The sequence below is a fragment of the Bos javanicus genome, chromosome 28 (genome assembly GCF_032452875.1).
Source record: "Bos javanicus breed banteng chromosome 28, ARS-OSU_banteng_1.0, whole genome shotgun sequence".
Classification (NCBI taxonomy): Eukaryota; Metazoa; Chordata; class Mammalia; order Artiodactyla; family Bovidae; genus Bos; species Bos javanicus.
In genome coordinates, this window is record NC_083895.1 from 10,216,176 (window position 1) to 10,243,373 (window position 27,198).

Consider the following 27,198-nt stretch of genomic DNA (forward strand, 5'->3'; position numbering starts at 1 on the left):
TGCCTGCCAATACAGGAGATGTAGAGAATCGGGTTTGGTCCCTGGGTTGGGAAGATCCTCTGGAGAAGGAAATGGTAACCCACTACAGTATTCTTGCCTGGAGAATCCCATGGACAGAGGAGTCTGGTGGGCCACAGTCCATGGGGTTTCAAAGAGTCAGACATGACTGAAGCAGCTTAGCAGCAGCAGCAGCACCCCAATATTCATTGCAACACTATTTACAATAGCCAGGACATGAAAGCAACCTAAATGTCCTTCAACAGATGAATGGATAAGAAGTTACTTTACATATATACAAAGGAACATTACTCGGCCATAAAAAAGAACAAATTTGAGTAAGTTGTAGTGAAGTGTATGAACCTAGAGCCTATTAATACAGAGTGAAGTAAGACAGAAAGAGAAAAGCAAATATTGTATATTAATGCATATATATGGAATCTAGAAAAATGATATGGATGAACCTATTTGCAGGGAAGGAATGGAGACACAGATGTGGAGAATGGACTTGTGGACACAGCAGGGGATGTAGAGGATGTGACAAATTGAGAAAGTACTATTGACATATATGCACCACCATCTGTAAAACAGATAACTAGCGGGAAGCTGCTACATAACATAGGGAGCCCAGCCTGGTGCTCTGTGACAACCTAGAGGGGCAGGATGGCAGAGCGGGGGTGGAAAGGGGTGAGGAGAAATGGGTGGTAAGGAGAAGGCTAAAGTAGAAATAGATGTGCTAGGAAAATTTGTTTAATTGCTTACACTTCTCCAAACTCACCATGGTGTTTCACCTACTTAACTGCATAAAAGGTTTTGCATCTATGTTTCCCTTGGCCTCAGAGATCCTTGCTTAGCTTTCATCCTTGGCAAAGTCCCATTTCTCCCTGTGAAGCCCTCCTGCCCTCTCCAAGTAGGGTTTACCACCAGCTCCCGTACATCTGCACCTCTCTCTCTTTCGTTAAAAAACAACAGAAAAAAAAAAAAAAAGGAGCAAACAACAATAACAAAAAAGGAAAAAACAAACAAATAAAAAGACAACATGCCCAAAATGGAGTCACTTATGCTAAGCCCCACATCACCAAATCGAGGCTTAATTATAGTTTCCACTATATGCAGGAACCATCTGATTAGCAGTAGTGAAGTAATCTGCTGGGTAGACCCCTGCTACCTTAAAGAAAAATAACTTTGCAATAACACAACCTACTTTTTTCTTTTGCCAGATAACTTTCCTCTTCCCACTCCCTTCTGCCTAATAAAGTCTTTCATTTCATACAGCTCCTCAGAGCTCCTTTTTATTTGCTAGATAGGATGCTGCCCAATTCAAATCAATTTTTGCTCATATAAACTCTTAATTTTTTAAAATATATGCCTCAGTTTATCTTTTAACAGTTTGCAAATTAGCACCTTGGAATCCTGATTCAGGTTCCCTGAGTTGCGATGGCACCAGCACATTCCTTGCTGTAGATTATGTAATCAGATCAGATCAGTCGCTCAGTCGTGTCTGGCTCCCTGCGACCCCATGAATTGCAGCACGCCAGGCCTCCCTGTCCATCACCAACTCCCGGAGTTCACTCAGACTCACATCCATCGAGTCAGTGATGCCATCCAGCCACCTCATCCTCTGGCGTCCCTTTCTCCTCTTGCCCCCAATCCCTCCCAGCATCAGAGTCTTTTCCAATGAGTCAACTCTTCGCATGAGGTGGCCAAAGTACTGGAGTTTCAGCTTTAGCATCATTCCTTCCAAAGAAATCCCAGGGCTGATCTCCTTCAGAATGGACTGGTTGGATCTCCTTGCAGTCCAAGAGACTCTCAAGAGTCTTCTCCAACACCACAGTTCAAAAGCATCAATTCTTCGGCGCTCAGCTTTCTTCACAGTCCAACTCTCACATCCATACATGACCACAGGAAAAACCATAGCCTTGACTAGACAAACCTTTGTTGGCAAAGTAATGTCTCTGCTTTTGAATATGCTATCTAGGTTGGTCATAACTTTCCTTCCAAGGAGTGAGCGTCTTTTAATTTCATGGCTGCAGTCACCATCTGTAGTGATTTTGGAGCCCAGAAAAATAGTCTGACACTGTTTCCACTGTTTCCCCATCTATTTCCCATGAAGTGATGGGACCGGATGCCATGATCTTCGTTTTCTGAATGTTGAGCTTTAAGCCAACTTTTTCACTCTCCACTTTCACTTTCATCAAGATTATGTGATATTTCATCAAGATTATGTATTATATTATATTAACACATATATTATTTATATATTAAATTAATTAATTTTAATATAATATATATTAATAATCATCATTAATATTTCATCAAGATTATGTAATAGGGAAGAGCAAATCTGACTCCATATTGGATCTTTCTTTTCCTTTATCCTTTGTATCCTATTGCTTTTGCTACAAGAATGTTGCCTAGGGCCTGAAATATACAGGCATTTTCAAGGCTCTGACCTTTAAAGGTATAACACTTTCCATTCACTAGAGATAAAAAGTTGCAGAACAGAGAATAACATTTGTCTTGTTGAAGTTTATAGGGACATTGTCACCAAACCTACATGGAGGACTGTTGTAAGAGCAAAGGATTCTCACACCAAAAAGTTTGCAGCAACCAACACCCCTTCCTGTTTGGTATAAAAAACAACCTGACTCGTAACTCAGGAAAGATGGTTTTTTGGGACACAAATCCACCATCTCCTTGGTCTGCGGACTTTCTGAAAAAGCCACTATTCCTTGCCCCAACCACTCTCATTTATTGGCTTGTCATGAGGCAAGCAGTATGAGCTTGGACTTGGTAACTGTTACATGGCAAAACTCTTGTGAATTTGGTGGAGGGGAGGGGGGTGCTGTGCCATGTGGCTTGTGGAACCTTAGTTCCCTGACCAGAGATTGAACCTGTGTCCCTTGCAGTGGAAGCTCAGAGTCCTAACCAGTGCACTGCCAGGGAATTTCCAAAACTCTTCTGAACTGAATGCATTGCTGAGAAAGTCTGTCTGGATCATTGAGGGCTAAAGTAGTAATAATATTATTGTCTTAGGGTAACTCTCACCAAATACTGCCTAGCTGAGGTTTTTGGTAGAGTAAATAATACCTTGCTTCTTTATTGAAAAACAGCCACATACAGCACATTGAATCTTGCTGACAGTTTACACTGCGAAAAAAGAAGTTCCTTCAGCAAAGGTACTGTTCAGCCTAACATTTTACTAGCACAACTTAACACCCCTGTACAAAACACACCTATTCATTCACCCCAAGGAACACACCAAACACCAGGCTCTTCATCCAGCTGCACCATCAATTACATCACAAAATGCCTCTGGTGAAAATGCAAGCCCCACACAGCTAACAGCTGGATCCACTTACAATCCTTTCAACTCTGTTGACAGTAAGAAGACGTGGGACGGAGCACAAACTCACAATGGAGGAGTGGTCCCTATTTTAAAAAGCACTTCCAATCTCCATGCATCTTTAAAGTGAACTTAGAGACATGTGAAGACACGTGAAGGAGAAAGTCAAAGGCAGATACTCCAAACATTAAAATTATGTGTTAGATTTCTCACATTTAAGTGCACACTGAGGCAATGAAATTAACATCCATTTTTTGGCTCCAATGAGCCTAGTAGCAGAACCTCAGGGCAGAAAGCAGCCTGCAACACTGAGGGGAAAGCCTACTTTAGAACAGATGTGGTTAAGAATACTTGAGGTAGGCACAAATAAGAAACAAATGGGCCCCTTTTAGAAATGCAAATAGCTGTACTGGGAAGACAATGAAATTGGTAGGAGTTGCAAAAGCAAACTCCAAGGGTGGGAGGAAGCAGGAATCTAAGGTAAAGTAATTTGGGGCCAAGAAGGAAAAGGCAGCAAATGCTTCCTGCTAAGTTTGAGGCCTTTTACTAAAGCTGTTCACACTTTTAAAAGTTTAATACCACCACCTGCTTTTCAGGTGTATGAAACAGATAAAGAAATGACAAGATTTAATTTAGCTTCCAGTCACACAGTCCGCAAGAGATGGGACCAAGATTTGAACCCACACCTGGTCGGGTCCATGACCTGCGCTCTTTCTGTTATATTCAGCCATGTAGTTTAGAGAAATTGGGAGCAAAAGTCCTGGAAGTTGCAAAGCTTCATGGGGTGGCTTCATGCTTAGAGGTCGGGTAGCTAGGAAAAGCTGGAAAACAAAAAGGGCCTAAGAAAACAAAAACTTGAGGAAGAAGCCCCTGAAATAGCCTGAACTAGTAACAGTCAAGGTGGTGGAGATCGACTGATTCCAGCTTAGAGCCCAAAGCGGGACCTGGGGCCTGCCCCACTTTTTTTTGTAATTTGGCTGCAGCATGTGGGATCTAGTTCCCTTACTAGGGATTGAACCCAGGCCCCCTGTGCTGGGAACTTGGAGTCTTAGCCACTGGACCACCAGGAAACCCCTGACCCACTTTTGTTGTATTTGACAGTTTACAAAGCATTTTTACTCCAGCTATCACAAAGTGCTCAGTTGCTCAGTCGTGTCCAACTCTTTGTGGCTGCATGGACTGTAGCCTGCCAGGCTCCTCTGTCCATGGAATTTTCCCAGCAAGAATACTGGAGTGCGTTGTCATTTCCTACTCCAGAGGATCTTCCCAACCCAGGGATTAAATCTGCGTCTCTCATGTCTCACTGCATTGGCAGGCAGATTCAGTATCATATTCATCCTTCCTTTGAGAAAAAAATGAATTTCCGTTTATAAGACTTGCCTAACATCATACACTAAAAGCGAAAGAGGAAACAGACAGAACAGGCTCCATCTTGAAAACAGGACCCTATCTTGGGCTGGACTATGGACTTTGAACTATATGCCCAGTATTTATGGAAACAACATACCAACTGGAAAACCAGGCCCCCTGAATGGAAGAGCCCCAGGGCTCGAACCCAGACTCTTTGTTGCCTAAAAGAATATCCTAATTATCTGTGTAACCGAATAGAATCATAAATTCTATTATGCTTACCGGGGTATGACCACAGGCCTGTTGATAATTGTTCACTGTTAACTACCTAGGCTTAAGGCATATGGATCCAGGCTAACTTTGATTGCATCTTTCTTTTCCTTTGTTCAGACCAGTTTCAGGGAATTTGGGGAGGTGGGTTTGGGCACATGCACTTAGGGTATATAAGGTTTTCAGAAAAACTAGTTAGGGTCCTTGGCTAAGAGGAGACTCTGCCTTGGACCCACCGGTGGAATAAACTGCACTCCACTATCTGCATTGTCCTTCTGAGTGAGTTTGTTTCCCAGAACACGTGGCTACAACATTTGGTGCATGGGCCGGGAAACACCTCACTTTGAGAAGACAAGTCCCATCTGGGACTACTCTGAGGCCTTGCGGCTCGAATCTTCTAGAGGAGGGATGGCGCCTCGCCCTTCTGGAAGGATTCTGCTTCTCAATGCCCAGACCCTTCATGTTAGCAGATAGTGGACGGCAGCAGGGGAACTGAGCGCTCAGGTGAGAAGGAACCCACCCGGTAGGATGGAAGAGAGGGCCTGATCACCCCTCTGGGAGGGACTAGAAGGAGCGGGGACCCACAGGAGCCTGGAATTGGCAGGTGGCAACACGCTGACGAGTGTGTTAAGGCTTAGGAAGGAAATTTGTGAAGGTCATTTAGGAGGTGGTGTCCACGCCGTCTAGGGGAAAATTATTACCAAGCCATTGCCAGGGGATTTTTAGGAGAAGAAATTTGGTTTTTGTGTGTTCGTATTCTGCTCTCCCCAAGGAGGTGTCCCATCTGCTATGAAATTCTTGACCCCCTCAGAATTGTCAGGCTAGAAGAAGGGGGATACATAAGTGAGTACAAATTGGCTTTTCCACAGACGGCCTGGGACATGGGATATTTAACCCATCTGTATTTTCATCCGCATCTGATCAAGCCCACCAAGGCAGAATGGACTTTAAAAGTTAAGGGAGACACAGTCTTGGACCACGTGGTGTTCTGGTTCGGCTATGCTGACCGGCAGGTGAAGACACACAGATCCCCCTTCTCCCTCTGGGATCTGGCAGGTAAGGCTCTTCTCACCCCAATTAGGAAGGAGGCAGAATGGCAATTTAAGTGTCATTGAGTGGAAATATCAGAAGTACATAGGGTACTGAGAACTTCGTAGACAGAACAAAAAGGAAAAGTAGAAGAAGGTCCGAGAAGGTAAGCAAGATGGGGGAAGTGAATCTAAGGCAACTGTATTGGAGCACATGATTAAACATTTAAAGAAGGGATTAGGAGGAGACTATGGGGTGAAGATGAAGCCTAACTGCCTCCACATACTCTGTGAGGTCGAATGGCCCCCTACGGGAGTAGGATGGCCACCAGAGAACACCACGAACTTACAAATAGTGGAAGCAGTCTAGACAGTAGACTGTTGGGATATGCAGTAGTCATGGAAGAAACCATCGTTGGGGCTAGCTCTCTGCCATCACACTGGTCCGCTCAACAGGCCGAACTATATGCTCTAACCCAGGCCCTCCAGCTGTCAAAAGGTAAGAAGACAAACATTTATGCAGACTCCAGGTATGCTTTTGCCACATTACAGGGCTCTGTATAAGGAGAGAGGCCTCTGATAGCTAGTGAAAAAGATATTAAAAATAAGGAAGAAATTAAGACTCTATTAGTGTTCTTGCCTGGAGAATCCCAGGGATGGGGGAGACTGGTGGGCTGCCGTCTATGGGGTCACAGAGTCGGACACAACTGAAGTGACTCAGCAGCAGCAGCAGCAGATGCTGCTTGGGAACCACAAAGGGTTGCAGTCATACACTGCTGAGGATGTCACAAGGAGGATACCCCCTGGGCTCAGGGAACAGACTGGCAGATAAGACCGCTAAACAAGCGGCTGAGGGCTTGGGGGTGACAAGTGAAGCCCCTGTTAAAGCTCTCATATTGGCGGAGCTACCTGAGCTAACGTTAGACTCTCCAAAATACACTGGAGCCCAAAACCAACTAGCCAAGGCAGAGGGGGCCATCAAGACTGAAAAGGGATGGTGAAAATTGCCAAGTGGCAAATTATTAGTACCGGAGGAGCTGGCACCCACTCTGTAAGCCAAACGCACCAAGCAACCCATCTAGGCCATGATAAACTGGAAGAGCTAATCTGAAAATATTTCTTGGTTTCGCGCCTCTCTTCCCTAGGCAGGACAGAATCTCAAAACTGCCCTGCCTGCTCACAGGTCAATGCTGCCTCTCGGCACAGACAGAAACCTCCAGGGATTCAAGTAAGAGACTCGCTGCCCTTTGAATACCTGGAAGTGGACTTCACTGAAATGAAACCTCACCGACACCACCATTACCTGCTGGTCATAGTATGTACGTTCTTGGGATGAGTAGAAGCTTTTCCTACCCGGACTGAAAGAGCATCACAAGTAGCCTGGTGCCTGCTCAGGGAGATAGTTCCCAGATTTGGATTTCCTACCAGCATTGGATCAGACAATGGCCCGGCTTTCGTAGCTGATTTAGTATAACGAGTAAGCAAAACTTTGAATATCAAGTGGAAATTACATACAGCATATAGGTCCCAGAGTTCTGGGATGGTGGAAGGAACCAACTGGACACTTAAAGAGACAGTCTCTAAGTGGATCTTAGAGACTGACAGTTCCTGGGTGGACTTGTTTCTGATGGTTCTGTTCAGACTCATGATGACCCCACAGTCCCATGGCTCTTCTCCGTACAAAATTGTGTATGGGAGGCCCTCTCCCATAATAAAACAGGTGTCAACAAATTTGCCTCAGGTAAGGGGAGATGAGATTTCACAGCAGATGGAACAACTGGGTAAGGTAATAAATCAGGTAACTAAGTTTGTACAAGAAAGGGTGCCATTCCCCCTTGGGGAACGGATTCACGAATTTGTGCCTGGGGATCAGGTGTGATCAAGGACTGGAAACACGACTCCTTGGCCCCACATTGGAAGGGTCCATACACTGTTGCTCTAACCAGCCCTACGGCAGTTAAAGTTGCAGGTGTCACTCCCTGGATCCACCACATGAGGGTGAAGAGAGCATACCACGCAGACCCGGACGACGCTGAGCGGACTACACAACAGGACCCCACTGACCCCTGTGAAACCAAGGTCATCTTAAAGAAGAACAAGAGGTGAAGCTCTACAATCAACTGCTGCTACAAGGACTTGCTGGTATCATCTTGAGACTAACCATAGTTTCAGTAGAAAGAGGGACCTGTGCTTTAATTAAAGTTGAATGTTGTGTATATATTCCTGATTTATCCAGCTATATATCAACCATCCTAGATGACATGAGTCGGACACGACTGGAGTGACAGCAGTAGCAGCAGCAGCAGATGACATGAAAGGTCAGGTAAAAGTTATGTCTGATGATAATCTTTCTTTTTGGACTTTGGTCCTATCTGGGTGAAGGATGGTTAGTGGAAAACTATATTTAGCATTGTCATAGTTGCCTTGATAGTTCTGCTTTGTGGACCCTTTATTTTACAATGTGTTATGAACTTGTAACCCAAAGGTTGTTGTTCTCCCAAACTGGAGGTCAGAGAGTCAGGGCGCAATATATCCCTATGAGTGATGTGCATACTATGAGTTATGAGCATCAAGAGAGGGGAGTGAAGGAGGAAACAGACAGAACAGGCTCCATCTTGAAAGCAGGACCCTATCTTGGGCGAGACTATGGACTTGGAGCCCTATGCCCAGTATCTTTGGAAACGACATACCAACTGGAAAACCAGGCCCCCTGAATGGAAGAGCCCCAGGGCTTGTACCTAGACTCTCCATTGCCTAAAAGAGTACCCAAATTATCTGTGTAACCGAATAGAATCATAAATTCTATTATGCTTATTGGGGTATGACCACAGGCCTATTGATAATTGTCCACTGTTAACTACCTAGGCTTAAGGTATATGAATCACAGGTTAACTTTGATTTTGTATCTTTCTTTTCCTTTGTTCAGACTAGTTTCAGGGAATTTGGGGAGGTGGGTTTGGGCCCGTACACTTAGGGTATATAAGGTTTTCAGAAAAACTGGTTAGGGTCCTTGGCTAAGAGGAGACTCTGCCTTGGGCCCGCCGGTGGAATAAACTGCACCCCACTATCTGCACTGTCCTTCTGAGTGAGTTTGTTTCCCAGAACGCGTGGCTACAACAAAAGTACCAGAACAAAACTCTTGAGTCTAAATTGCAAATGTTTTCTCTTAACCCCACTGATCCAGGGAAATGACTCTGGCTTGAATTAGAAACAGAAACAAAAGGATTAGCAGATTAAGAACAAGGGGCAACCTAGGGGTAATAGTTAAAAGATGAGCCAATGTTCTAAACTTAATCCAGCTAATGCCTAATGAGAGGCTCTGGATCAGTTAGCCATTTCTTATGCAGGGAATTACTATTGAGACACTGAGAAGTGGTTGAGAGTCTTTAAATGTTAACTTCTGATGTGTCTATCACAGAAGAGGTAGAAGTGTCCTTTTGCATTCCAGAACAGTAGGTGATCAGGGAAGGGAAGAGAAGGACCTAGTCCAAACCGGCAGTCTCTAGGGAGAAGCCTGACTCTCTAACACCTCTGATGGAGAAATCAGAAGTTTACCTGTGCTGACTAGGGCACCAGGACTCCCTGAATTTGGATTATATCAACCCCTTAATTTGAACATCAAATATCACAAGGAAAGAATTAAGCACTCATCTGCCTTTCCAGAATGAACCATGTCAGTATAGCCCCAAAGCCCCATTTGATGAAGGACTTTCACTTCACTCACTTCACATGTGAAGCCAGCTAATAATGTATTAACTGAAAGAATGCTAGAAACCAACCAGCAAAGGCAACAAGCCAACAGCAAGACAAAATAGAACACCATTTTGCAACCCTTAATTTAGTAATTGATTTAGGCAAAGAGTATCAATAGTTGCCAGAGACATTAAGTGAAAGGTTGGTGGGCAAGAGGACAGCTGTGTAAAGTCAAAGTATCACCCCATTGCTTGCCCTCTGCTCACAAGGGGAAAAATGTAACCCAACAGACATGATCTAAGCTGTCATCACCTTAACACAAGCAGCTAACAGAGATCACTTGCCTCCTGATGTTATACAGTGTGACATGCACAGCTTCATTCATGAAATATTCTTGTTAAATGTTTAACGTACTCATCAATGAAAATATGAAACCAATTAAAAATGAGCAAGGGATATCCAACAGCCAATAAGGACATGAAAATATGCTCAACATCATTAGCATCAGGGACATGCAAATCAAAAGCACAATGAGATACCACATTACACCCACTAGGATGGCTAAAATCATAAAGTTAGATAACAACAAGTGTTGAGGATGATGTGCAGAAACTGGACCCCTCATACGTTGCTGATGGGAATGTTAAATGGTACAGCTTCTTTGAAAGCTGGTTTGACAGTTCGTCAAAATGTTAAACATAGAGTTACCCTAAGATCTAGCAATTCCACTCCTAGGTATATCTAACAGACCTGAAAGCAGATGTCCACACAAAACCTGGACACGACAGCATTATTCCTAACAGCCAGAAAGGAGAAACAAGCTGAATATCCATGAGCTTATGGATGGACAAAGTCAACAACAGAATATTATTCAGTCATAGAACCGGGAACTGATATGTACAGCAGAGTGGACGAGCCTTGAAAATGTTATGCTGGGTGAAAGGAGCCCGTCACAAGGGATCACATGTTGTATGATTCTATTTATGTGAAAAGTCCAGCACAGACACATCCATAGAGACGGGCAGTAGATAAGTGGTTTCCAGGGGCTGGGGGAGGTGGGGAGAGATGGGAATGATTGCTAAAGGTTACTGGGTTTGTTTGGGCAGGGGTGGGCTGGGGTGGGGTGAGGTGTGAGCAAAATATTCCAGAGTTAGACCATGCTGCTGCTGCTGCTAAGTCACTTCAGTCGTGTCCGACTCTGTGCGACCTCTACCACAGACGGCAGCCCACCAGACCATGATGATGGTTGCACAATTCCCTGGGATATACAAAATCATTGAATTGTACAGTGTAAAGGGGTAAATTTTATAGTACGTAAATTATATCTCATAAAGCTGTGATTTAGAAAATCAAGGAAGTGTACAAAACAAGAGGGAATGTGCACATACACATGTTTGTACATTTGAGAATCTCTCTGCAAGGAGATAAAAAATTCATGAATAGTAATATTCTCTGGGGAGAGAACAATGGGGCTGAAGGCCAGGCTAGTAAGAAAACTTAGCACTGTTTTGGCGAGTTTTTTTTTTAACCCATTTGCACTGTCTTACTATTTCCCAAGTTAATTTTAAAATAAAATTCTACGTTTTCTAACAAAAACAATGTTTAACCTGAATATTTCCAAATTACCAGTTTTCTATAGAGATGCAATTACAGGCTAGACTACATTACAAAAAAAGTCAAATGCAGAAAATAGGACATTATATAGGACAATAAGCAGTGACCCTTAAATAACTTGATAAATCAAAAGTGGGGAGAGGATCAGTAAAATTAAAAGAGACTTAAGAGTCAAATGCAGCGCTTGCCATTCTTTGGTCCCCAGTCCGAATAATTCTAGCTTGTAAAGACAGCTTTGGGGATATCAGAGATTTGATATGGACAAGGCATAAATTGAAAATAGGAAATTATTATTGATTTTGTTTTTGTCATTATTGATTTTGTTAGGGCTTCCTTGGTGGCTCAGGCAGTAAAGAATCTGCCTGCAATGCAGGAGACCTGGGTTTGATCCCTGGGTCGGGAAGATACCCTGGAGGAGAAAATGGCAACCCATTCCAATATTCTTGCCTGGAGAATTCCATGGACAGATAAGTCTGGCAGGCTACACTCTATGGGATCACAAGGAGTCAGACACGACTGTGTGACTAACACACACAAGTTGATTTTGTTTAGTGTGATAAAAGTATGCTGGTTAGTTAGGGAAATGCTATTATTGTTTTAGGAATGCATATAAATGTCATACTGACTTTAATTTATTTTGGATACATGAGTAAAGAAGAATCAATTAAATAGGGAAAATGCTAACAATGGTTACATTTATGTAATGTGTCTATGGGTGTTCGTGATACTAATTTCTCCCCTTTTTTGTATGCGTGTGAAAACACTTCTGAGTAAAAATTAAAGGGACTTCCCTAGCAGTCAAGTAGCACTTCCACTGCATGGGGCATTGGTTCAACCACTGGTTGGGAAACTAAGATCCCATATGCCTCGTGCCACAGCCAGAAAAAAAAAAAAAAAGAAAAAATTTACCTGAGGAAAAAGCAGTCAATAAGCCTGCTCCTTAAGGACTAAGAACCAACTTTTTTCACAAGCAATGCAATGGTGAGTGTTGTGATGTGTATGTTGGGATGCAGTATGCGTGGTGTGTCAGTAGTGAGTTCCATGGCAGCAGGAACCATATGAGGTGTCACTCAACATCTGATGTAGCCACACACACCTGGCCCCCAAATCTGTACACCACAGTGCTGATCAGAGACTGTGAAACGAATAAACCAGTGAAGGAAGGGAAGAAATCAGCGTCCAAAGTGGCACAGTACAAAGACCATGGAACTCGGAATGGTAAGATCTGAGTTCAAGGTCCACCTCAGCACTAGCTGAGTGTATTTTGACAAGGTATTTGACAAGCTGCAGGGGTCAGTTTTCCTCTCTATAACATGGGGCTGGTCCTAGCAGCTGCCCGAATGACCTCACAAGGCGGCTGTATGTCTCAGATGTGATAACACGCGAGCAAGCCTCCTTACACACACAACCCCTGTCCAGACACTGTCACACCCTCCCCTGGACGCTGGCAACAGGTCTCTAGCTGTGGACTTTACTCTTCCTCCTCCACACTTCCCCCCAAAATCCTCTATCCAGAGGCAGCCTAATTTTTTAAAAGCTTCTTATGATAAGATTACTTATAAGGGAAAAATTTCAAACACACAATGAAGAATCACCAAAAGTATCCACACGCTCTAGTTCTCATTTTATCTGTTTTTTCCACATATGTGCATTATTTGTTTTTTTTTCCTCTTTTGAAGTATTTTAAATGAAATCCAAGGCATCAGATTATTTCACCCATCAATAACTCCATATGTAGCTCTTCTAGAAAAGCAGTTTGTCTCAAAAAGGTCTTTTCCGGCCACTTTGTCTCCATCAGGATTCAACAAAGTCTTCACTTTGCATTTGACTAACTTGTTTCTAAAACCCTTTTAATCTAAGCAGTTGTCCCTCCTTTTTCTCTAACACCATTTTTTTGTTGAGGAAATGGAAATCTTTTAAAAATAAATCATGTCAGGAAGGGATGGGGATAAATTAGGATCGTGGGATTGACATTACACACTGCTATATTTAAAACAGATAACCAACAAGGATATTGTTGTTGATAACCAACAAGGATACTGTATAACACAGGGAAGTCTATTCAATATTCTATAATAACCTAAATCGGAAAATAATTTGAAAAATAAATATATGCAGTAATTATGTATAACTGAATCACTTTGAATACCTGAAATTAATGCAACATTGTAAATCAATTAAAATCCCATGGACGGAGGAGCCTGGTAGGCTGCAGTCCATGGGGTCGCTAGAGTCGGACACAACTGAGCGACTTCACTTTCACTTTTCACTTTCCTGCACTGGAGAAGGAAATGGCAACCCACTCCAGTGTTCTTGCCTGGAGAATCCCAGGGACAGGGGAGCCTGGTGGGCTGCCATCTATGGGGTCGAACAGAGTCGGACACGACTGAAGCGACTTAGCAACAGCAGCAGCAGCATACTCCAATATTGGAGAAGGAAATGGCAACACACTCCAGTACTCTTGCCAGAGAATTCCATGGACTGAGGAACCTGGCAGGCTACAGTCCATGGGGTCGCAAAGAGTTAACACGACTGAGCAATTAACACACACACATACTCCAATATAAAATAAAAATTTTTTTAAATCAAGTCACTCATCAACTCAGAATCTCTAGTGGCATCCCACTGCTTTATAGAATAAAGAAATACCTAGAAGTCATTCCTTCCTTCATTCATTCAACAAACCATAACAAAGGCCCTGCTGTCCCCCAGACACTACTCCTGGTATCAGGCAGAGAGCGGTGAATAAGGCAGGTCAGACTACGCCTCCTTCAAAGGGCTCAGAGTCTAATGAAAAAAGACGAGTAACAAACAAGTGAACAAATAAACAAACTAGTTTTAGGTGGCTATACATGCTGGGATGAAATTAAGACAATGCAACAAAACATCACACACGGGGGTCTGCGTGTGAGCAGAGACCTGCGTGACGGGAAGGTGCAGACACATGGAGATCAGAGGAGAGAGAAGAGCCTACACCAGCGTGGGACAAGCTGGCTGTACTCAAGGAAGAAAAAGTGGCTGGTGAGGCATCAGTCTGGCATGAGAGAAGAGCGGGGTAATAGGATGAGGGCAGAGAGCCAGCACGGCTGTACCATGTAAGTTGCAGACACGTGGTGAGAAGCTGGCTATCAAGTGCAAAAGGAAATGCTCGGAGGGCTTTGAGCTGGTGTGTCCAAGTCTGACGTAGCTCCTCCAGTTCTTGCCCCGCCACTCTCACTCACATCGGCTCTCATCCCATCCCAAAGACATGCCAAGCTCTTCCTCTCTACATGCTCCTGGTCTTACACTCAGTAGTGAGCCACCATCCTGACCTTTCCCTTTTTCACATGGCTAACCCCCTTTTTCCAGGCTTCAGTTTCAGGTTGAGAGGATCCTCCTGACCCTCCACCTACCTCAGTTTCACCACAATACATTAACTTCTTCTTCATAGCACTTATCATAGCGGCAATTGGTCAATGATCTGTATCATTACTGATTTAATGCCTGTCTTCCTCACTAGACTATGAAGAGCAAAAACAACACTGGTCTGGGTTCAATCTCTAGCTCCAAAGCTTAGCACTGGTCCTGGCATGTTAGGAAACAGAGTAAATATTTGTTGAATGACTAGACGATGTATTTCAACACTGCACTGCATTTTATAAGAAACAGCCAGTGTCCTGAAATAGGGCTTCCTAGGTGGTGCAGTGGTAAAGAACCCACCTGCCATCGCAGGAGACTCAAGAGACACGGGTTTGATCTTTGGGTCAAGAAGATCCCCTGGAGTAGGAAATGGTAACCCACTCCAGTATTCTTGCCTGGAAAATTTCATGGACAGAGGAGCCTGGTGGGCTACAGTCCACGGGGGTCTCAGAGTCAGATGCTATTGAGTGAGTAAAGGTACCTATTCAACATCTGGTCACTTGATCAGAGAACATCAAAGATCCACGATAAAATGAACCTTAGAGATAATCTTGTCAAATCTCTTCATTTAATAATAAAAAGAGGTCTGGAATAGTAAACGGGTGATATATGAAGTGACTGGACCTCAATTATAAATCAGTTAATCAACATGATTCATCAATTTCCTTTTCACTTCTGATGGAAATTAATACTCTATTAAGTATTCTGTGACCCAGCCAGGGCCACTGTTAGACCGTAGGAGGCCTTTAGGCAAAACAGAAGCAGGCACCCTTTTCTCTGAATGGAAAGGCCCATGCTGAGGTTCAGGGCTTGGTGAGTGGCCTGTGGGCTGGACTTTAGCCAATCTGTCCTCTCAGCCAGAGCCCTGTGCTGCAAACCACTTGCATAACCATGGGTGGTGGTCTTGGACTTAACCGTAAACTTCCTTTGTGCCAGTAAGTGCGGCAGGTCCATGAGTGATGGCAAGAGGCATACAACAACCTCACGGAGCCAGGCTGGCCTGCAAGCCACTCACAACTAGGACAGAGTTGCATGCAACCTCCCATCCAACCCAGACTCTAGCCTCCCCCAAAAAAGTCATGGGAACATGTTGAATATGGAGAAACATCTATTCAGCTTGCAGTCTGCCAAAAAAGAACTTAATCAGAGTGCCAAGACATATGAGAAATTATAAAAGGTTGGAAAGGCCAAGATTAAAAAACCAATTCAGAAGAGCAATCCAGAAGTTACAAGAACACACGTTGAAAATGCAATCCACCAGAAGAGCCAAACAATTAACTTCTTTTTTGTTATTTATTTTTAATCGAAGGATAATTGCTTTACAGTACTGTGTTGGTTTCTGCCATACATCAACATGAATCAGCCGTAGGTATACAAGCAAGCAATTAATTTCTTGAGCAGGAACACTGGGCTTCCTGCTGCGGCAGCGGGAAGTTCAAACTACCAGCAAAGTGACAAAGTTCACAGCTGCTGGTTGGGTCTGTAGATGCTACATTAAGGAATATGAACCTTGAAAAGATTTTGCCATGATAGGTACATGAGAACACCAACTGGAAATGCTGAAGGTTCAAACACAACAAAAGGAAGACGCAACGAGTAGTCCCACACCCTAACACCACCACAAAACCAAGGGGGTATGTTGCTTCAGGGAATGGCAGATGACACTATTGATAAACAGATAACTAATGAGTACCTCGGAGAAGGCGATGGCACCCCACTCCAGTACTCTTGCCTGGAAAATCCCATGGATGGAGGAGCCTGGTGGGCTGCAGTCCATGGGGTCCCTAAGAGTCGGACACGACTGAGCGACTTCACTTTCCCTTTTCACTTTCATGCATTGGAGAAGGCAATGGCAACCCACTCCAGTGTTCTTGCCTGGAGAATCCCAGGGACGGGGAGCCTGGTGGGCTGCCGTCTATGGGGTCACACAGAGTCTGACACGACTGAAGTGACTTAGCAGTAGCAGCAGCAGTGAGAACCTACTGTATGGCACAGGGAAATCTACTCAGTGCTCTGTGGTGACCTAAATGCGAGGGAATCCAAAAAAGAGATATATGTATACATACAGCTAATTCACTTTGCTGTACAGTGGAAACTAAAACCACGTTGTAAAACAACTAGACCCGAATAAAAAATTTTTTTAATAAGTAATAGAAAAAAAGGAAATGCCAGATGAAGCTGGTCATGATCTCAAATCCAACGGCCACGGAGTCAGTAGGTTCTGTGGGCACAAGTGTTGCCTCGATGAAACACCATGAACTATGCAAGAGACTTACTTGCCTGCATGATCAAGAGTAATTTACAGAACTGGTGCTTCCGTTTACTTTACTCGCTTCTAAAATATTTAGTGTGTATATACAGAAAAGTTTCGTTCCAATTACACTAAGAACACTATATATGCCAGAATGTCTAAACACTATTTGTCTGTAATGCTTTATTTTGCTTTGCTATACTTCCTAACACATTAAGAAATTGCAGGGCGTTTCCACTTTGACTTTTTTTGTGGTTCTGTATATTATGTGTACAAGGGACATCTTTTCGTTGATGTCTTTGAAAGAGTAGCATTGGTTTGTTGTGCGTGAAACATGTTTCTCAAAAGTTACATCAAAAAACTGAACACCACAGACTTCCCTGGTGGTCCAGGCTAAGACTCCTCACTCCCAATGCAGGGGGCCCAAGTTTGACCCTTGGTCAGGGAACTAGATCCCACATGCGGAAACTAAGCATTTGCATGCCACAACTAAAGATCCTGCATGCAGAAACTAAGAGCTGGCTCAGTCCAATGAATAAATAAAAATAAATATTAAAAAATCTAATACCAAGAGTGAAGTATAGAAGAAAGGTTTGGATTTAAAAAAAAAAAAAAAAAAGATGCGATCTCTGCTCTCAGTGGAGAAGCAAGCCCAGTTTTAGAGCACACTGCCTTAGGATAGTGCTTTAAACACAACCCAGAGACGCTGCCATGGAGCAAGCAGATGTAGCCACAGAGTTTGGTTACAATCCCCAAAGAAAGGAAAAACTGAACAAAGGAAATACACTCTACAACTTTAGGGGCTTTGTCATTTGTTTGTGGACAGACAGAATAGAGGATGAGATCAGCAATGATCACAGTACAATGTTTCAAGGACTTAGCTCAAACCTACTAGGGTCAGGGACTGAACCCGGTTGAGTGGAGCTCGTCTGGAGACTCTGAGCTCCTCAAGTGTTGAGTGTTGTTCCTTTATCACGATTCACAGTGCAGGGCACTGGGACCACCTGTTCCTCTGTGGCTCCCTCCTGACACCGGGACTTCCTTGAGGGCACGGATCTGGTCATATTCAGAAGCTGCATTTCACATGGTTTAAAGTCCCAGCGCCTTGCACAGTCCCATACAACACACAAGAATCTCTTGGTAATCCCTTGGTGGGAATGAAGCAAGTTTTGAAGAAAATGAGCAGCCTATATTGGCATAGAAGCTAGGGTAAAAGTTGGAAGAATATTAGAAGGTCTTAAAAGGAGAGTTAAATTTACCCTACCTAAGGAAAGATTCCTATGTGTAAGTGATATAATGAAAATCAATTTGTGGAAGATGTGGTGTGTGTGTAAGAGAGACACAGACAGTCGTACACAAGGAAGATGAGGAGATGAGTCAGGAGAGTCAGGATACAATCTTTTTTCTTCCAAGGATATCCTTTTATTGTTTTTCCATCACAGGAAGAATTTTATTTCCCACACCAACTGAACGTATTAAATAATAACTAATTCATTTCACCATGTGTATGAATCAAGACATAAAGAATATCGTATGCAACTGAATCACGTTCTAGAATTTCTTCTATTGGCCTACAGGCAATTAGAGCTTTCAATCAGCATGAGATAACCAGCCTTAGTAAATCGAGGTAATAAGATTCCAAACAAAAGAAGCAAATGTCTTGATTGTTCTGCACAACTGCATTGTGTTTTTGAAGAACTCTTGCCTGGGGGAGTTCACAGCATTGGCCAAGGCAGCAGAGCTGGCTAAGCAGATTTACAGACTGGCCCACTCCCCACTCATTATCCAGGATAGGGTCCAAAGAATGACTGGCTTCATCACTGGGACTGCCACTTCAAAAATAAGAGGTTATTCCACAGGGAGAAAAAGATCTTATCATGCAACAGCCCACAAGAGCAAGGTGGGCAACCAAGAGGGCCCCTCGCCCCACCATGGCTCAGTCATGAGACTTGCTTTAGTCTGTGAGGTGTTAGGAAATGTGACCCAAAAGAGAAGACTTGAAAAAGCACTATGCAGTTCCACTTACTCTCTTACATTTTTGACATCCCCATGAAAAAAGAACATGCTGGCCCTCTGAAACATCACCATCTAATAGCATTTTTAGTGGTAATGCATACATTCAACAGCAGCAATGTCAGCTATTGTGATTCAAAAGCTGAAATTTTAATATTATTTCATTTTAATCAATTTAATTTAAAATAGCTATACATAGCTAAACGGCTATCATATTAGGCAAAACAGCTATGCTAAGTGATAGACACTTCCCACATCCCTGCCTAGAGTAGAACCAGATCATCCCAGTTGCTCCTGCTGAAGCCACCCTATATGAACCCACCATCTACTAATTCCAGACACATGAGCAACAGATGCTTATTGTTACATGCCACTGAGGTTTTGTGGTTGTTCATTACACAGCAAGAGCTAGCTGATACGTTTATTTTCTGACTCCCATCTGCCTATCCCAGGAAGAATCCTCCTATTCCAACAAAAACACTCTGCTCCAGTGGGGTCATATTCCTCACTTTCCCAGCACCTGCCAAGCTTGTTCCACCGTCATGCACTTGCCCCAGCAGTATCTTCTATTTCTGGCCTCTCCATTTCTGCCTCTGTCTACTGAAACTGGACTCTTCTTTCAAATCTTAAATGTAATCTCCTCTGTAAAATCTTCCCCCATGACTCTAATTCATAGCAATCCCTTTGGTCCATCACATGTTTTAGGGTTGATGTTGAAAGCATTATGAGTCAGACACAGACTTGGGCTGATATCCTAGCTTGGGCATTTTTAATTGATGCTATGCAGATGACACCACCCTTATGGCAGAAAGTGAAGAGGAACTCAAAAGCCTCTTGATGAAAATGAAAGTGGAGAGTGAAAAAGTTGGCTTAAAGCTCAACATTCAGAAAACGAAGATCATGGCATCCGGTCCCACCACTTCATGGGAAATAGATGGGGAAACAGTGGAAACAGTGTCAGACTTTATTTTTCTGGGCTCCAAAATCACTGCAGATGGTGACTGCAGCCATGAAATTAAAAGACGCTTACTCCTTGGAAGAAAAGTTATGACCAACCTAGATAGCATATTCAAAAGCAGAGACATTACTTTGCCAACAAAGGTCCGTCTAGTCAAGGCTATGGTTTTTCCTGTGGTCATGTATGGATGTGACAGTTGGACTGTGAAGAAAGCTGAGCGCCAAATAATTGATGCTTTTGAACTGTGGTGTTGGAGAAGACTCTTGGAGAGTCCCTTGGACTGCAAGGAGATCCAACCAGTCCATTCTGAAGGAGATCAGCCCTGGGATTTCTTTGGAAGGAATGATGCTAAAGCTGAAACTCCAGTACTTTGGCCACCTCATGTGAAGAGTTGACTCATTGGAAAGACTCTGATGCTGGGAGGGATTGGGGGCAAGAGGAGAAGGGGATGTCAGAGGATGAGATGGCTGGATGGCATCACTGACTCAATGGACGTGAGTCTCAGTGAACTCCGGGAGTTGGTGTTGGACAGGGAGGCCTGGCATGCTGCGATTCATGGGGTTGCAAAGAGTCGTACACAACTGAGCGACTGATCTGATCTGATCTGATGGCCTTGAGTAATTACTAATTATTATTTCTTCATCTGAAAAAAGAGGGGCAAGTTGCTGTGAGGATTAAATAATGTAAGACTAGCTAGACCCTGACACATGTACTCACCCAGTAACTGTTTTCCATTTCGATGGCTTTCCTTTCTTTTTCCTAATCTAGTGCCCAGAACAGTACAGACCATCTAGTTCATACTCACACTCCCTGTCAATTCACTTTTTCATTCAGAGCCCTGTAAGGGTTTCCACCAGCTAAAAGAGCATCTACACAACAGATAGTGGTGGACGCTGTGACATGGCACCAGATCCCTCTTCAGCTCCCAGGAATGCAGCCCACAGCCCTCCTCTTTGATAGTGCCTCTTGTTTCCATGGAAAAAACTGCCTCACCCAAGGGTCATAACTCCTTCCAGGGCTGCTGCTGCTGCTGCTGCTAAGTCACTTCAGTCGTGTCCAACTCTGTGCGATCCCACAGACGGCAGCCCACCAGGCTCCGCCATCCCTGGGATTCTCCAGGCAAGAACACTGGAGTGGGTTCCCATTTCCTTCCAGGGCAGCCCTAATCTAATCACTGATCACCTTCTCAGGATACTTGAGAGCTCTGAAAGTCTTATCCCACCTTGAGAGCTCCCAGAGGGGTGGCAGGCATCTTGCTGATCTGCATTGCAGCTCAGCTACTTCACTGCCCTCCCTTCCACAGGGGTGGATCTGAGGAGCTCCCCCTAATGAAATAACCTGCCTGCTAATCTCTATCTCAGGGCTTCCCGGGTGGCTCAGACAGTAAAGAATCTGCATGCAATTTGGGAGACCTGGGTTTGATCACGGACGGGGTCGGGAAGATCCCCTGGAGAAGGGACTGGCAACCCACTCCAATATTCTTCCTGGAGAGTCCCATGGACAGAGGAGCCTGGCCAGCTATAGTCCATGGGGTTGCAAAGAGTCCAACATGACTAAGTGACTAACGCTTTCACTTACAATCTCTATCTCAGGGTCCTTCCTGGGAACTGAACCTGTAGCACAGAAGTTAAGATGTGCAGAGAGCTCTGGGAGTCTTTCTCCTTGATATGTAGATTAAAACCCCAAATAGGCTCAGGGGACTTCCCTGGTGGTCCAGGGGCTAATACTCCATGCTCCCAACGCAGAGAGCTAGGGTTCGATCCCTGGTCAGAGAACTAGATTCCATATGCCACAACTAAGGGTTCCAAAGCCCCAACTTAAAAAGAAAAACAAAAGATACTTCAGGCTGCAACTAAAGACTCTGCATGCCACAATCAAGACCCGGTGCAGCCAAATATATAAACATTTTTATAAACAAACAAATAGGCTCAAAAGGTGTGGATTGACAGGAATCACTTTTCAACAATAGATTTTCTAGGTCTGCAGAATGTAATGTGTTTAGTCTGATGCCACAAGTAAAGGAGAGGAGAAGAGCCCTAATTTAACATAGAGGTTCTGAGCTTAGGATCCAATGACCACCTACCCCCCATAGAACTCATGGGTCTGTTAACTTAGAAAAATAAACTTCATCTTAATTTTCAGTAGCCCATAACCCAAATTTAGCATTTCCTTCCATTGTAAGTGTAGGTAACAATTGTATTAGCACTTAATGACTATGCCACTAATAGAAGTCACAGATATGCTCCTATCACTATATAGTCATTATAGTAGGTGTAGGTGTATAGTAGGTGTCTCTGAATACTGTTTACAGTCCCATGACCTTGAAAGTTCAGTCATTAGCTGACCATACAATGGAGCCACTGCTTCACCTTGTTATTTAATATAATTTTTTTTAAATGACATATATTCAAACAATTTTTTTAAAAAATATTTTAACACGTATTTCAACAGAATTGATTTCCTTGACAATCCTATGGATTTTATCTTGCACATTTAAAAACCTAAGAGGGAGTTTTCTAGGCTACAGGAGACTGCCCAAGGAGTTCAGGGCGGTGGGGATAGCAAGGGGACACCCTCTGTGGGTGGAGACTTCAAGGACTCACTCTTTTTCTGCAAAGCCGACAAGCTCCACGTGGGTGTTGTCCCGGGCGCAGTCTGCCGGGATCAGACCAGCAGAGCCATTTCAGGGGCAGGACAGGCTCCAGCCGCTGTTGGAGCTGTTCCCCCGCCCCTCTTCTGGAATGCACACAGCTTTATATGAAATCCACATGGTGCGCGGCAGCGACAGGAGGCGGCACGAAAGGACTTTACCAAGTTGACAGCGTCCCCGCGCCCAGCCAGTCCGGAGAACGCTCCAGAGAGCCAAAGGTCCCTCCCTGTCCCTCTCCCCATCTGGCTCCCCACCCCCCATGGTGACAATGGTCGGCTACAGGAAATTGGATCACCGAGGCACTCTGCTTTCCCAGCCCTGAACTCTGGACACAGAGCAGAATCATTGCCAAGATGTATCCGGAATCCGCACACACAAATGCAGGGGCTGTCGACTGCATTCCCGGGGCCGAGAGCTGGGCTTGGCGGTCTTTTTCTGCCCCGGCACCTACAGTAATCCCGGGGCCCGCGAGACGGCCGCTACCCAGCTCTGGCCTTCGTCCGGCGCCTGGTCCCAAGCGGACCGGGTCCTGTCCCCCAAAAGCAGGGGACAATGGCTAGATGCGGACAGACTTCCCGGCCCACTGCCGCGGGAGAGGAAACTCCGCCCGGGTCCCGGGGTCCCAGGTCACAGAGTCCCGGAGCCTGGCACTGCGCGCGCGGGGCGGCGCAGACGGGGCGAACTCCCCAGAACCCAGTGACCCTCCTCGAGCGACCGTGACCAGGCGGCGGGGAGGTCGGCTGGCCGGGCGGAGGCGGGAGCCCACTTGGGTTTGGAGACGGAGCGCCGCACCCCGCGCCCCGGCGGCCACCGGGTGCGGGTGCCCGCCCACGACGCTCCGGTCCGTCCGGCTCCGCGGGCGCCCCCGGCCCGCCCGGGCCTTCCTTCAGACGCCGCCTCAGCCCCTCGCGGCCTCTCGCCCAAGTGCCCCCACCTCCCGCCCGGGGTCGCACTCACGTAGACCGAGTCGATATCGGATCTGTCGAAGAAGTGGAGCGCAGTGCTCAGCTCCAGGGCTGGAGAGACGAGGTCGTCCCCGGCCTCCAGCTCCAAGTCCCCATGTTCGGGGCCGAAAGGAAAGAGCTCCTGGCGGCTCAAGCAGCCCCCAGGCCCCGCTAACAGCAGCTGCAGCAGCAGCGCCCGCGTCCACGCAGCTCCGCTCCGGCGGACCGTGGCCAACATGTTCCCGGAGCGCCGTCCCACAAACCGAGGAGCTCTGCGGCCGGAGGGTGAGGAAGGCGGAGATGTAACCGGACGCCCCTCTGCAGCCCCTCCGCGCCTCCCGCCTCGCGAGGTTCCCACACCGGGAAATAGGGGAGGGGAACCGAGGGGAGATGGGGAGGGCCCTGCCCCGCCCCGCCCCGTCCGCGGAGGCTGCCCAATGGCCGCGAGGGGGAGGGCGAGGGGCGACACCGAATCCCCCAGCCGTTCGGGTCCGGTCGCCCTCGTTCCCCGCCGGGTAATGGGCGCTAGAGGCCGCGATTCCCAAAACCAACCCAGTTCCGACCGAACGGCCCCTGCGGGAGGTAGGAATAGAGTGCCAGGCTTTGCACCATTGTCCTTGGCCCAGGGCTAAGTCGTAGAGATCCGGGGACGTGGAACTACCCCGCGTTCGGACACGGTCCACCCCAAAGCTGTTTGGTGGCGTCCGGAGGTCGGACTCACATGGTCAGACTGGTAGGAAGAGGGGGTACTAGATGCTGAGGATTAACAAGAAGGGATCCGGCCAGGACCACGGCTATTGACTCAAACATCCATTCTTTCAACCTAACAGTGAGTGTGGGATCCTGTGCTTCGTAATGGAAAGTTGGGCCAAAAATCCGGTCCAACCTCCAGAGTCAAAGTCATGAGTGTAGAACATCATTCAGGCAGGCTAAGGCCCCCAAGTGATAAAGGACATCAGGACTGGAATAATTGGTCAAGGATAGCGTCTCTGGGGTTATGGAAATCAAATCAGGTCTTCCGGAAAAGATAAAATTTCACCCAGGGGACTGGAGAAGGTACGTTCTAGAAGCTGGAGTTGGTGCCGTTCCCCCAGGAAAGGAATCCTATGCCTAGTAAAACCTTTAATACCAAAGCTAGGAATTTGAACTCTCTCTAACATCTACAGAAGAACTATTTAGAGTTTTTGACAAAGGGAGATAAAACGGTGTAAATTGTATCCTAAATAATCCCTTGATCATTAATTTGGCCCTGGGTTGAAAGAAGAGACGCAGGGGTCATCCAAGGATCATTGACAGGAAAAATAAAAAAAGGATGAGAAAAAAAAGTGGAAGTTGAGGAAAAAATGAATTTAAAAGGCATTACAATGAAAGAAGGAATAAAACCTGATTATAAATTTGATATGGGAAGGGAGAGGGGAGAAACGTTTAACTTGAGTGGAAAGTTTTGAGTCTCAATTCAGTTCAGTTCAGTTTAGTCGCTCAGTTGTGTTTGACTCTTTGCCTAGAGCATTGCAAACCTCTGCTGCCTTTTGAAGTCAGGGGATGGGAGCTGGGACTTTGGGAGTTCCATTTGTTTGATGTCAGACTTGTTAACCTGGAGAGGTCAACAGGGTATCAATCCTTCCCTCGCCCACCCCCACCCCCCACCCCCAGCCCTGTTGCCAGCTAAAATTAAGGACCTGGGACCCAGTCTGGGAGAATTCTCCCAAAAAACAGCGAATTCTGTATCACATTTAGATATTTAGGGAACATGAGTCCTGAACCAGTAGAAACTACAAGGAAAGTCAATGAAATACACCCTTGTTTTGCAATCACAATAACCCAAGGAGACAGAAAGCACCTCCACATACAGAAGATGGACAGAGAGAGCCAGAGAGGTTTAAATCACTTTGCCAGAGTTACACATCTGGAAGCCTGTATGGGGACCCAGGGTGGTCCGATTCCAGGGACCTCTTAACCACAACGTTAAGTGGAACCATTATTGCCACAATTGTTTCCCTTGATGCTAAAGAGTGATTAACACAGCCTGCAATCTGTTCCCAAATTTAGTGGCTTTTCCTTCAATTCCTTCCCAGAAATGCAGTACCCTGGAGCCTCTGTCCTGCCCCGGAAGCCCTCTGACTCTATCCCATGCTATCCATAGTGGCCTCAGCTGCTGCACCACCCATTTCGGTGCTTTTGGTCTCTGGGAGACTCATCTTCCTCCTCTGTGCTCACCTGAATGGCCTCAAATTTCCCGGTGTGTGCCTGGCCAGCTTCATCCCGCCTGCCCTTCAGATTTTCCCCTTCCAAACCTCCTCCCCACACCTTTTATCTCACATCACTGCCGGCTCTGAAGCCTCAGCCTGCCCCTGGAATGATCTCACCCCTTCTCCTGAATTCTCTGCCTTTTTAGTACTCAGACAGCTTCTGAAACTCCCATTGGTCCATGGAAATCTCCTTCGCTAACACAGAAGCAAGAGCCATTCTCCTCTCTGCCAGTTCAGGGTAGCTTGGAGTCCAGTCTGTCTGAGGCTCTGCCATTTACTATCCCTGTTAACTTGGGCAGGTTTCTATATCCTTCTCATTTGCATGGAATGTTCATACCTACAATCAAAGAAGTGTTATGGGAATTACCCAAGATGATCCACAAAATGCTCCTAGCACCAAATTGGAGCATAAAGGAAGTACTCAGTTAATATTAAGCCATCATTATCTAAATGTATATTTTTCATGATTTTTATTATTTCCGCAATTACTAAGAATCCATTTGGAGTCAGACACTGTACTAGGAATTCTAAATACAAAGACTGTTAACTCATAATCCCTTTTGCAAGCAGCTCATAGTCTGTTGGGAAAGACAGACACACCTTTAACACCATGGGATGTTTAACAGATAGAAAGCAACAGCAGACACCCCTCGTTGAATGCCTGCTTTTGCTAGATGCTTTATGGAGCATCAGATTTAATACTAAAAACAACGGTGCAAGCTAGTAGTTTTATAGTAGATGCAGGGGAAATGAGATCTGCAAAAGTTAATGTGCTCTGTAAGGTATAGCTCAGGCCGAGGCAGAAAGAGGAAAGATGACCTCAACAGAAGTAGGTTACCTTTATTCAGACAAGGAGGGGCAACAGTCGGCCAGAGGACCAGGCTGAGCACAAAGGACCAGGCTGAGTGCGCAGAGGGATCAGGGAGGCTCCATATTTATAGGAAGGTTTGCGTAATCGATAAGAGAAACGTTAATCAGGCGGGATGTTTTGGGTATACTTTAGTTGAGATGGCATTTGTAGTTGGGCAGGGGGTGATAAATCTTCTGGACAGGTGTAGGGGGTGGAAGGTTTCCGGACAGGTGGTGATAAGTCTCAGATAGATGCAACTGGCCTAGAGCATCAAGGCGGGGCCTAAAGTTCTGTTTTGTTTTCTCCAAAGTTAGATGATTCAACGAGGGCCTTTGAAACTGTTGTTTTCTTTTCTAGGCCCCAAAGACTCCTTCATGCCCAGTTTCACACAGTTAGTGGAAGAGCCGGGTTTGAATCCCAGTGTATCTGAAACCAAAGCTGATATTTCTACCACACCTTCCTGCTTATCTGTAGATGGAGAGCTTTCATCCTCAATTTCCATCTGCAAAATATATTTGCTCCCTTGTTTATTATACACAGTGTTCACGCTCTATTTATGTATGCTTGCTAAGTGTGCGCTAAGTCG

The 27,198-nt window shown here is 45.3% G+C and overlaps 1 protein-coding gene across 2 annotated transcripts in view; it reads right to left on the reverse strand.

Annotated features, from left to right (window-relative positions):
* NID1 (nidogen 1) overlaps window positions 1–23,905 on the reverse strand; it is a 96,448-nt gene extending 72,543 nt beyond the window's left edge. The window contains exon 1 of one of the 2 annotated variants that reach the window (XM_061404906.1): window positions 23,527–23,905. In XM_061404906.1, coding sequence (XP_061260890.1) covers window positions 23,527–23,751 — 225 coding nt within the window. In that variant the 5' untranslated portion in view covers window positions 23,752–23,905. The remainder of the gene's footprint in view (window positions 1–23,526) is intronic. The other variant, XM_061404907.1, reaches the window with a different exon arrangement.
* Window positions 23,906–27,198: the final 3,293 nt, after the last annotated feature.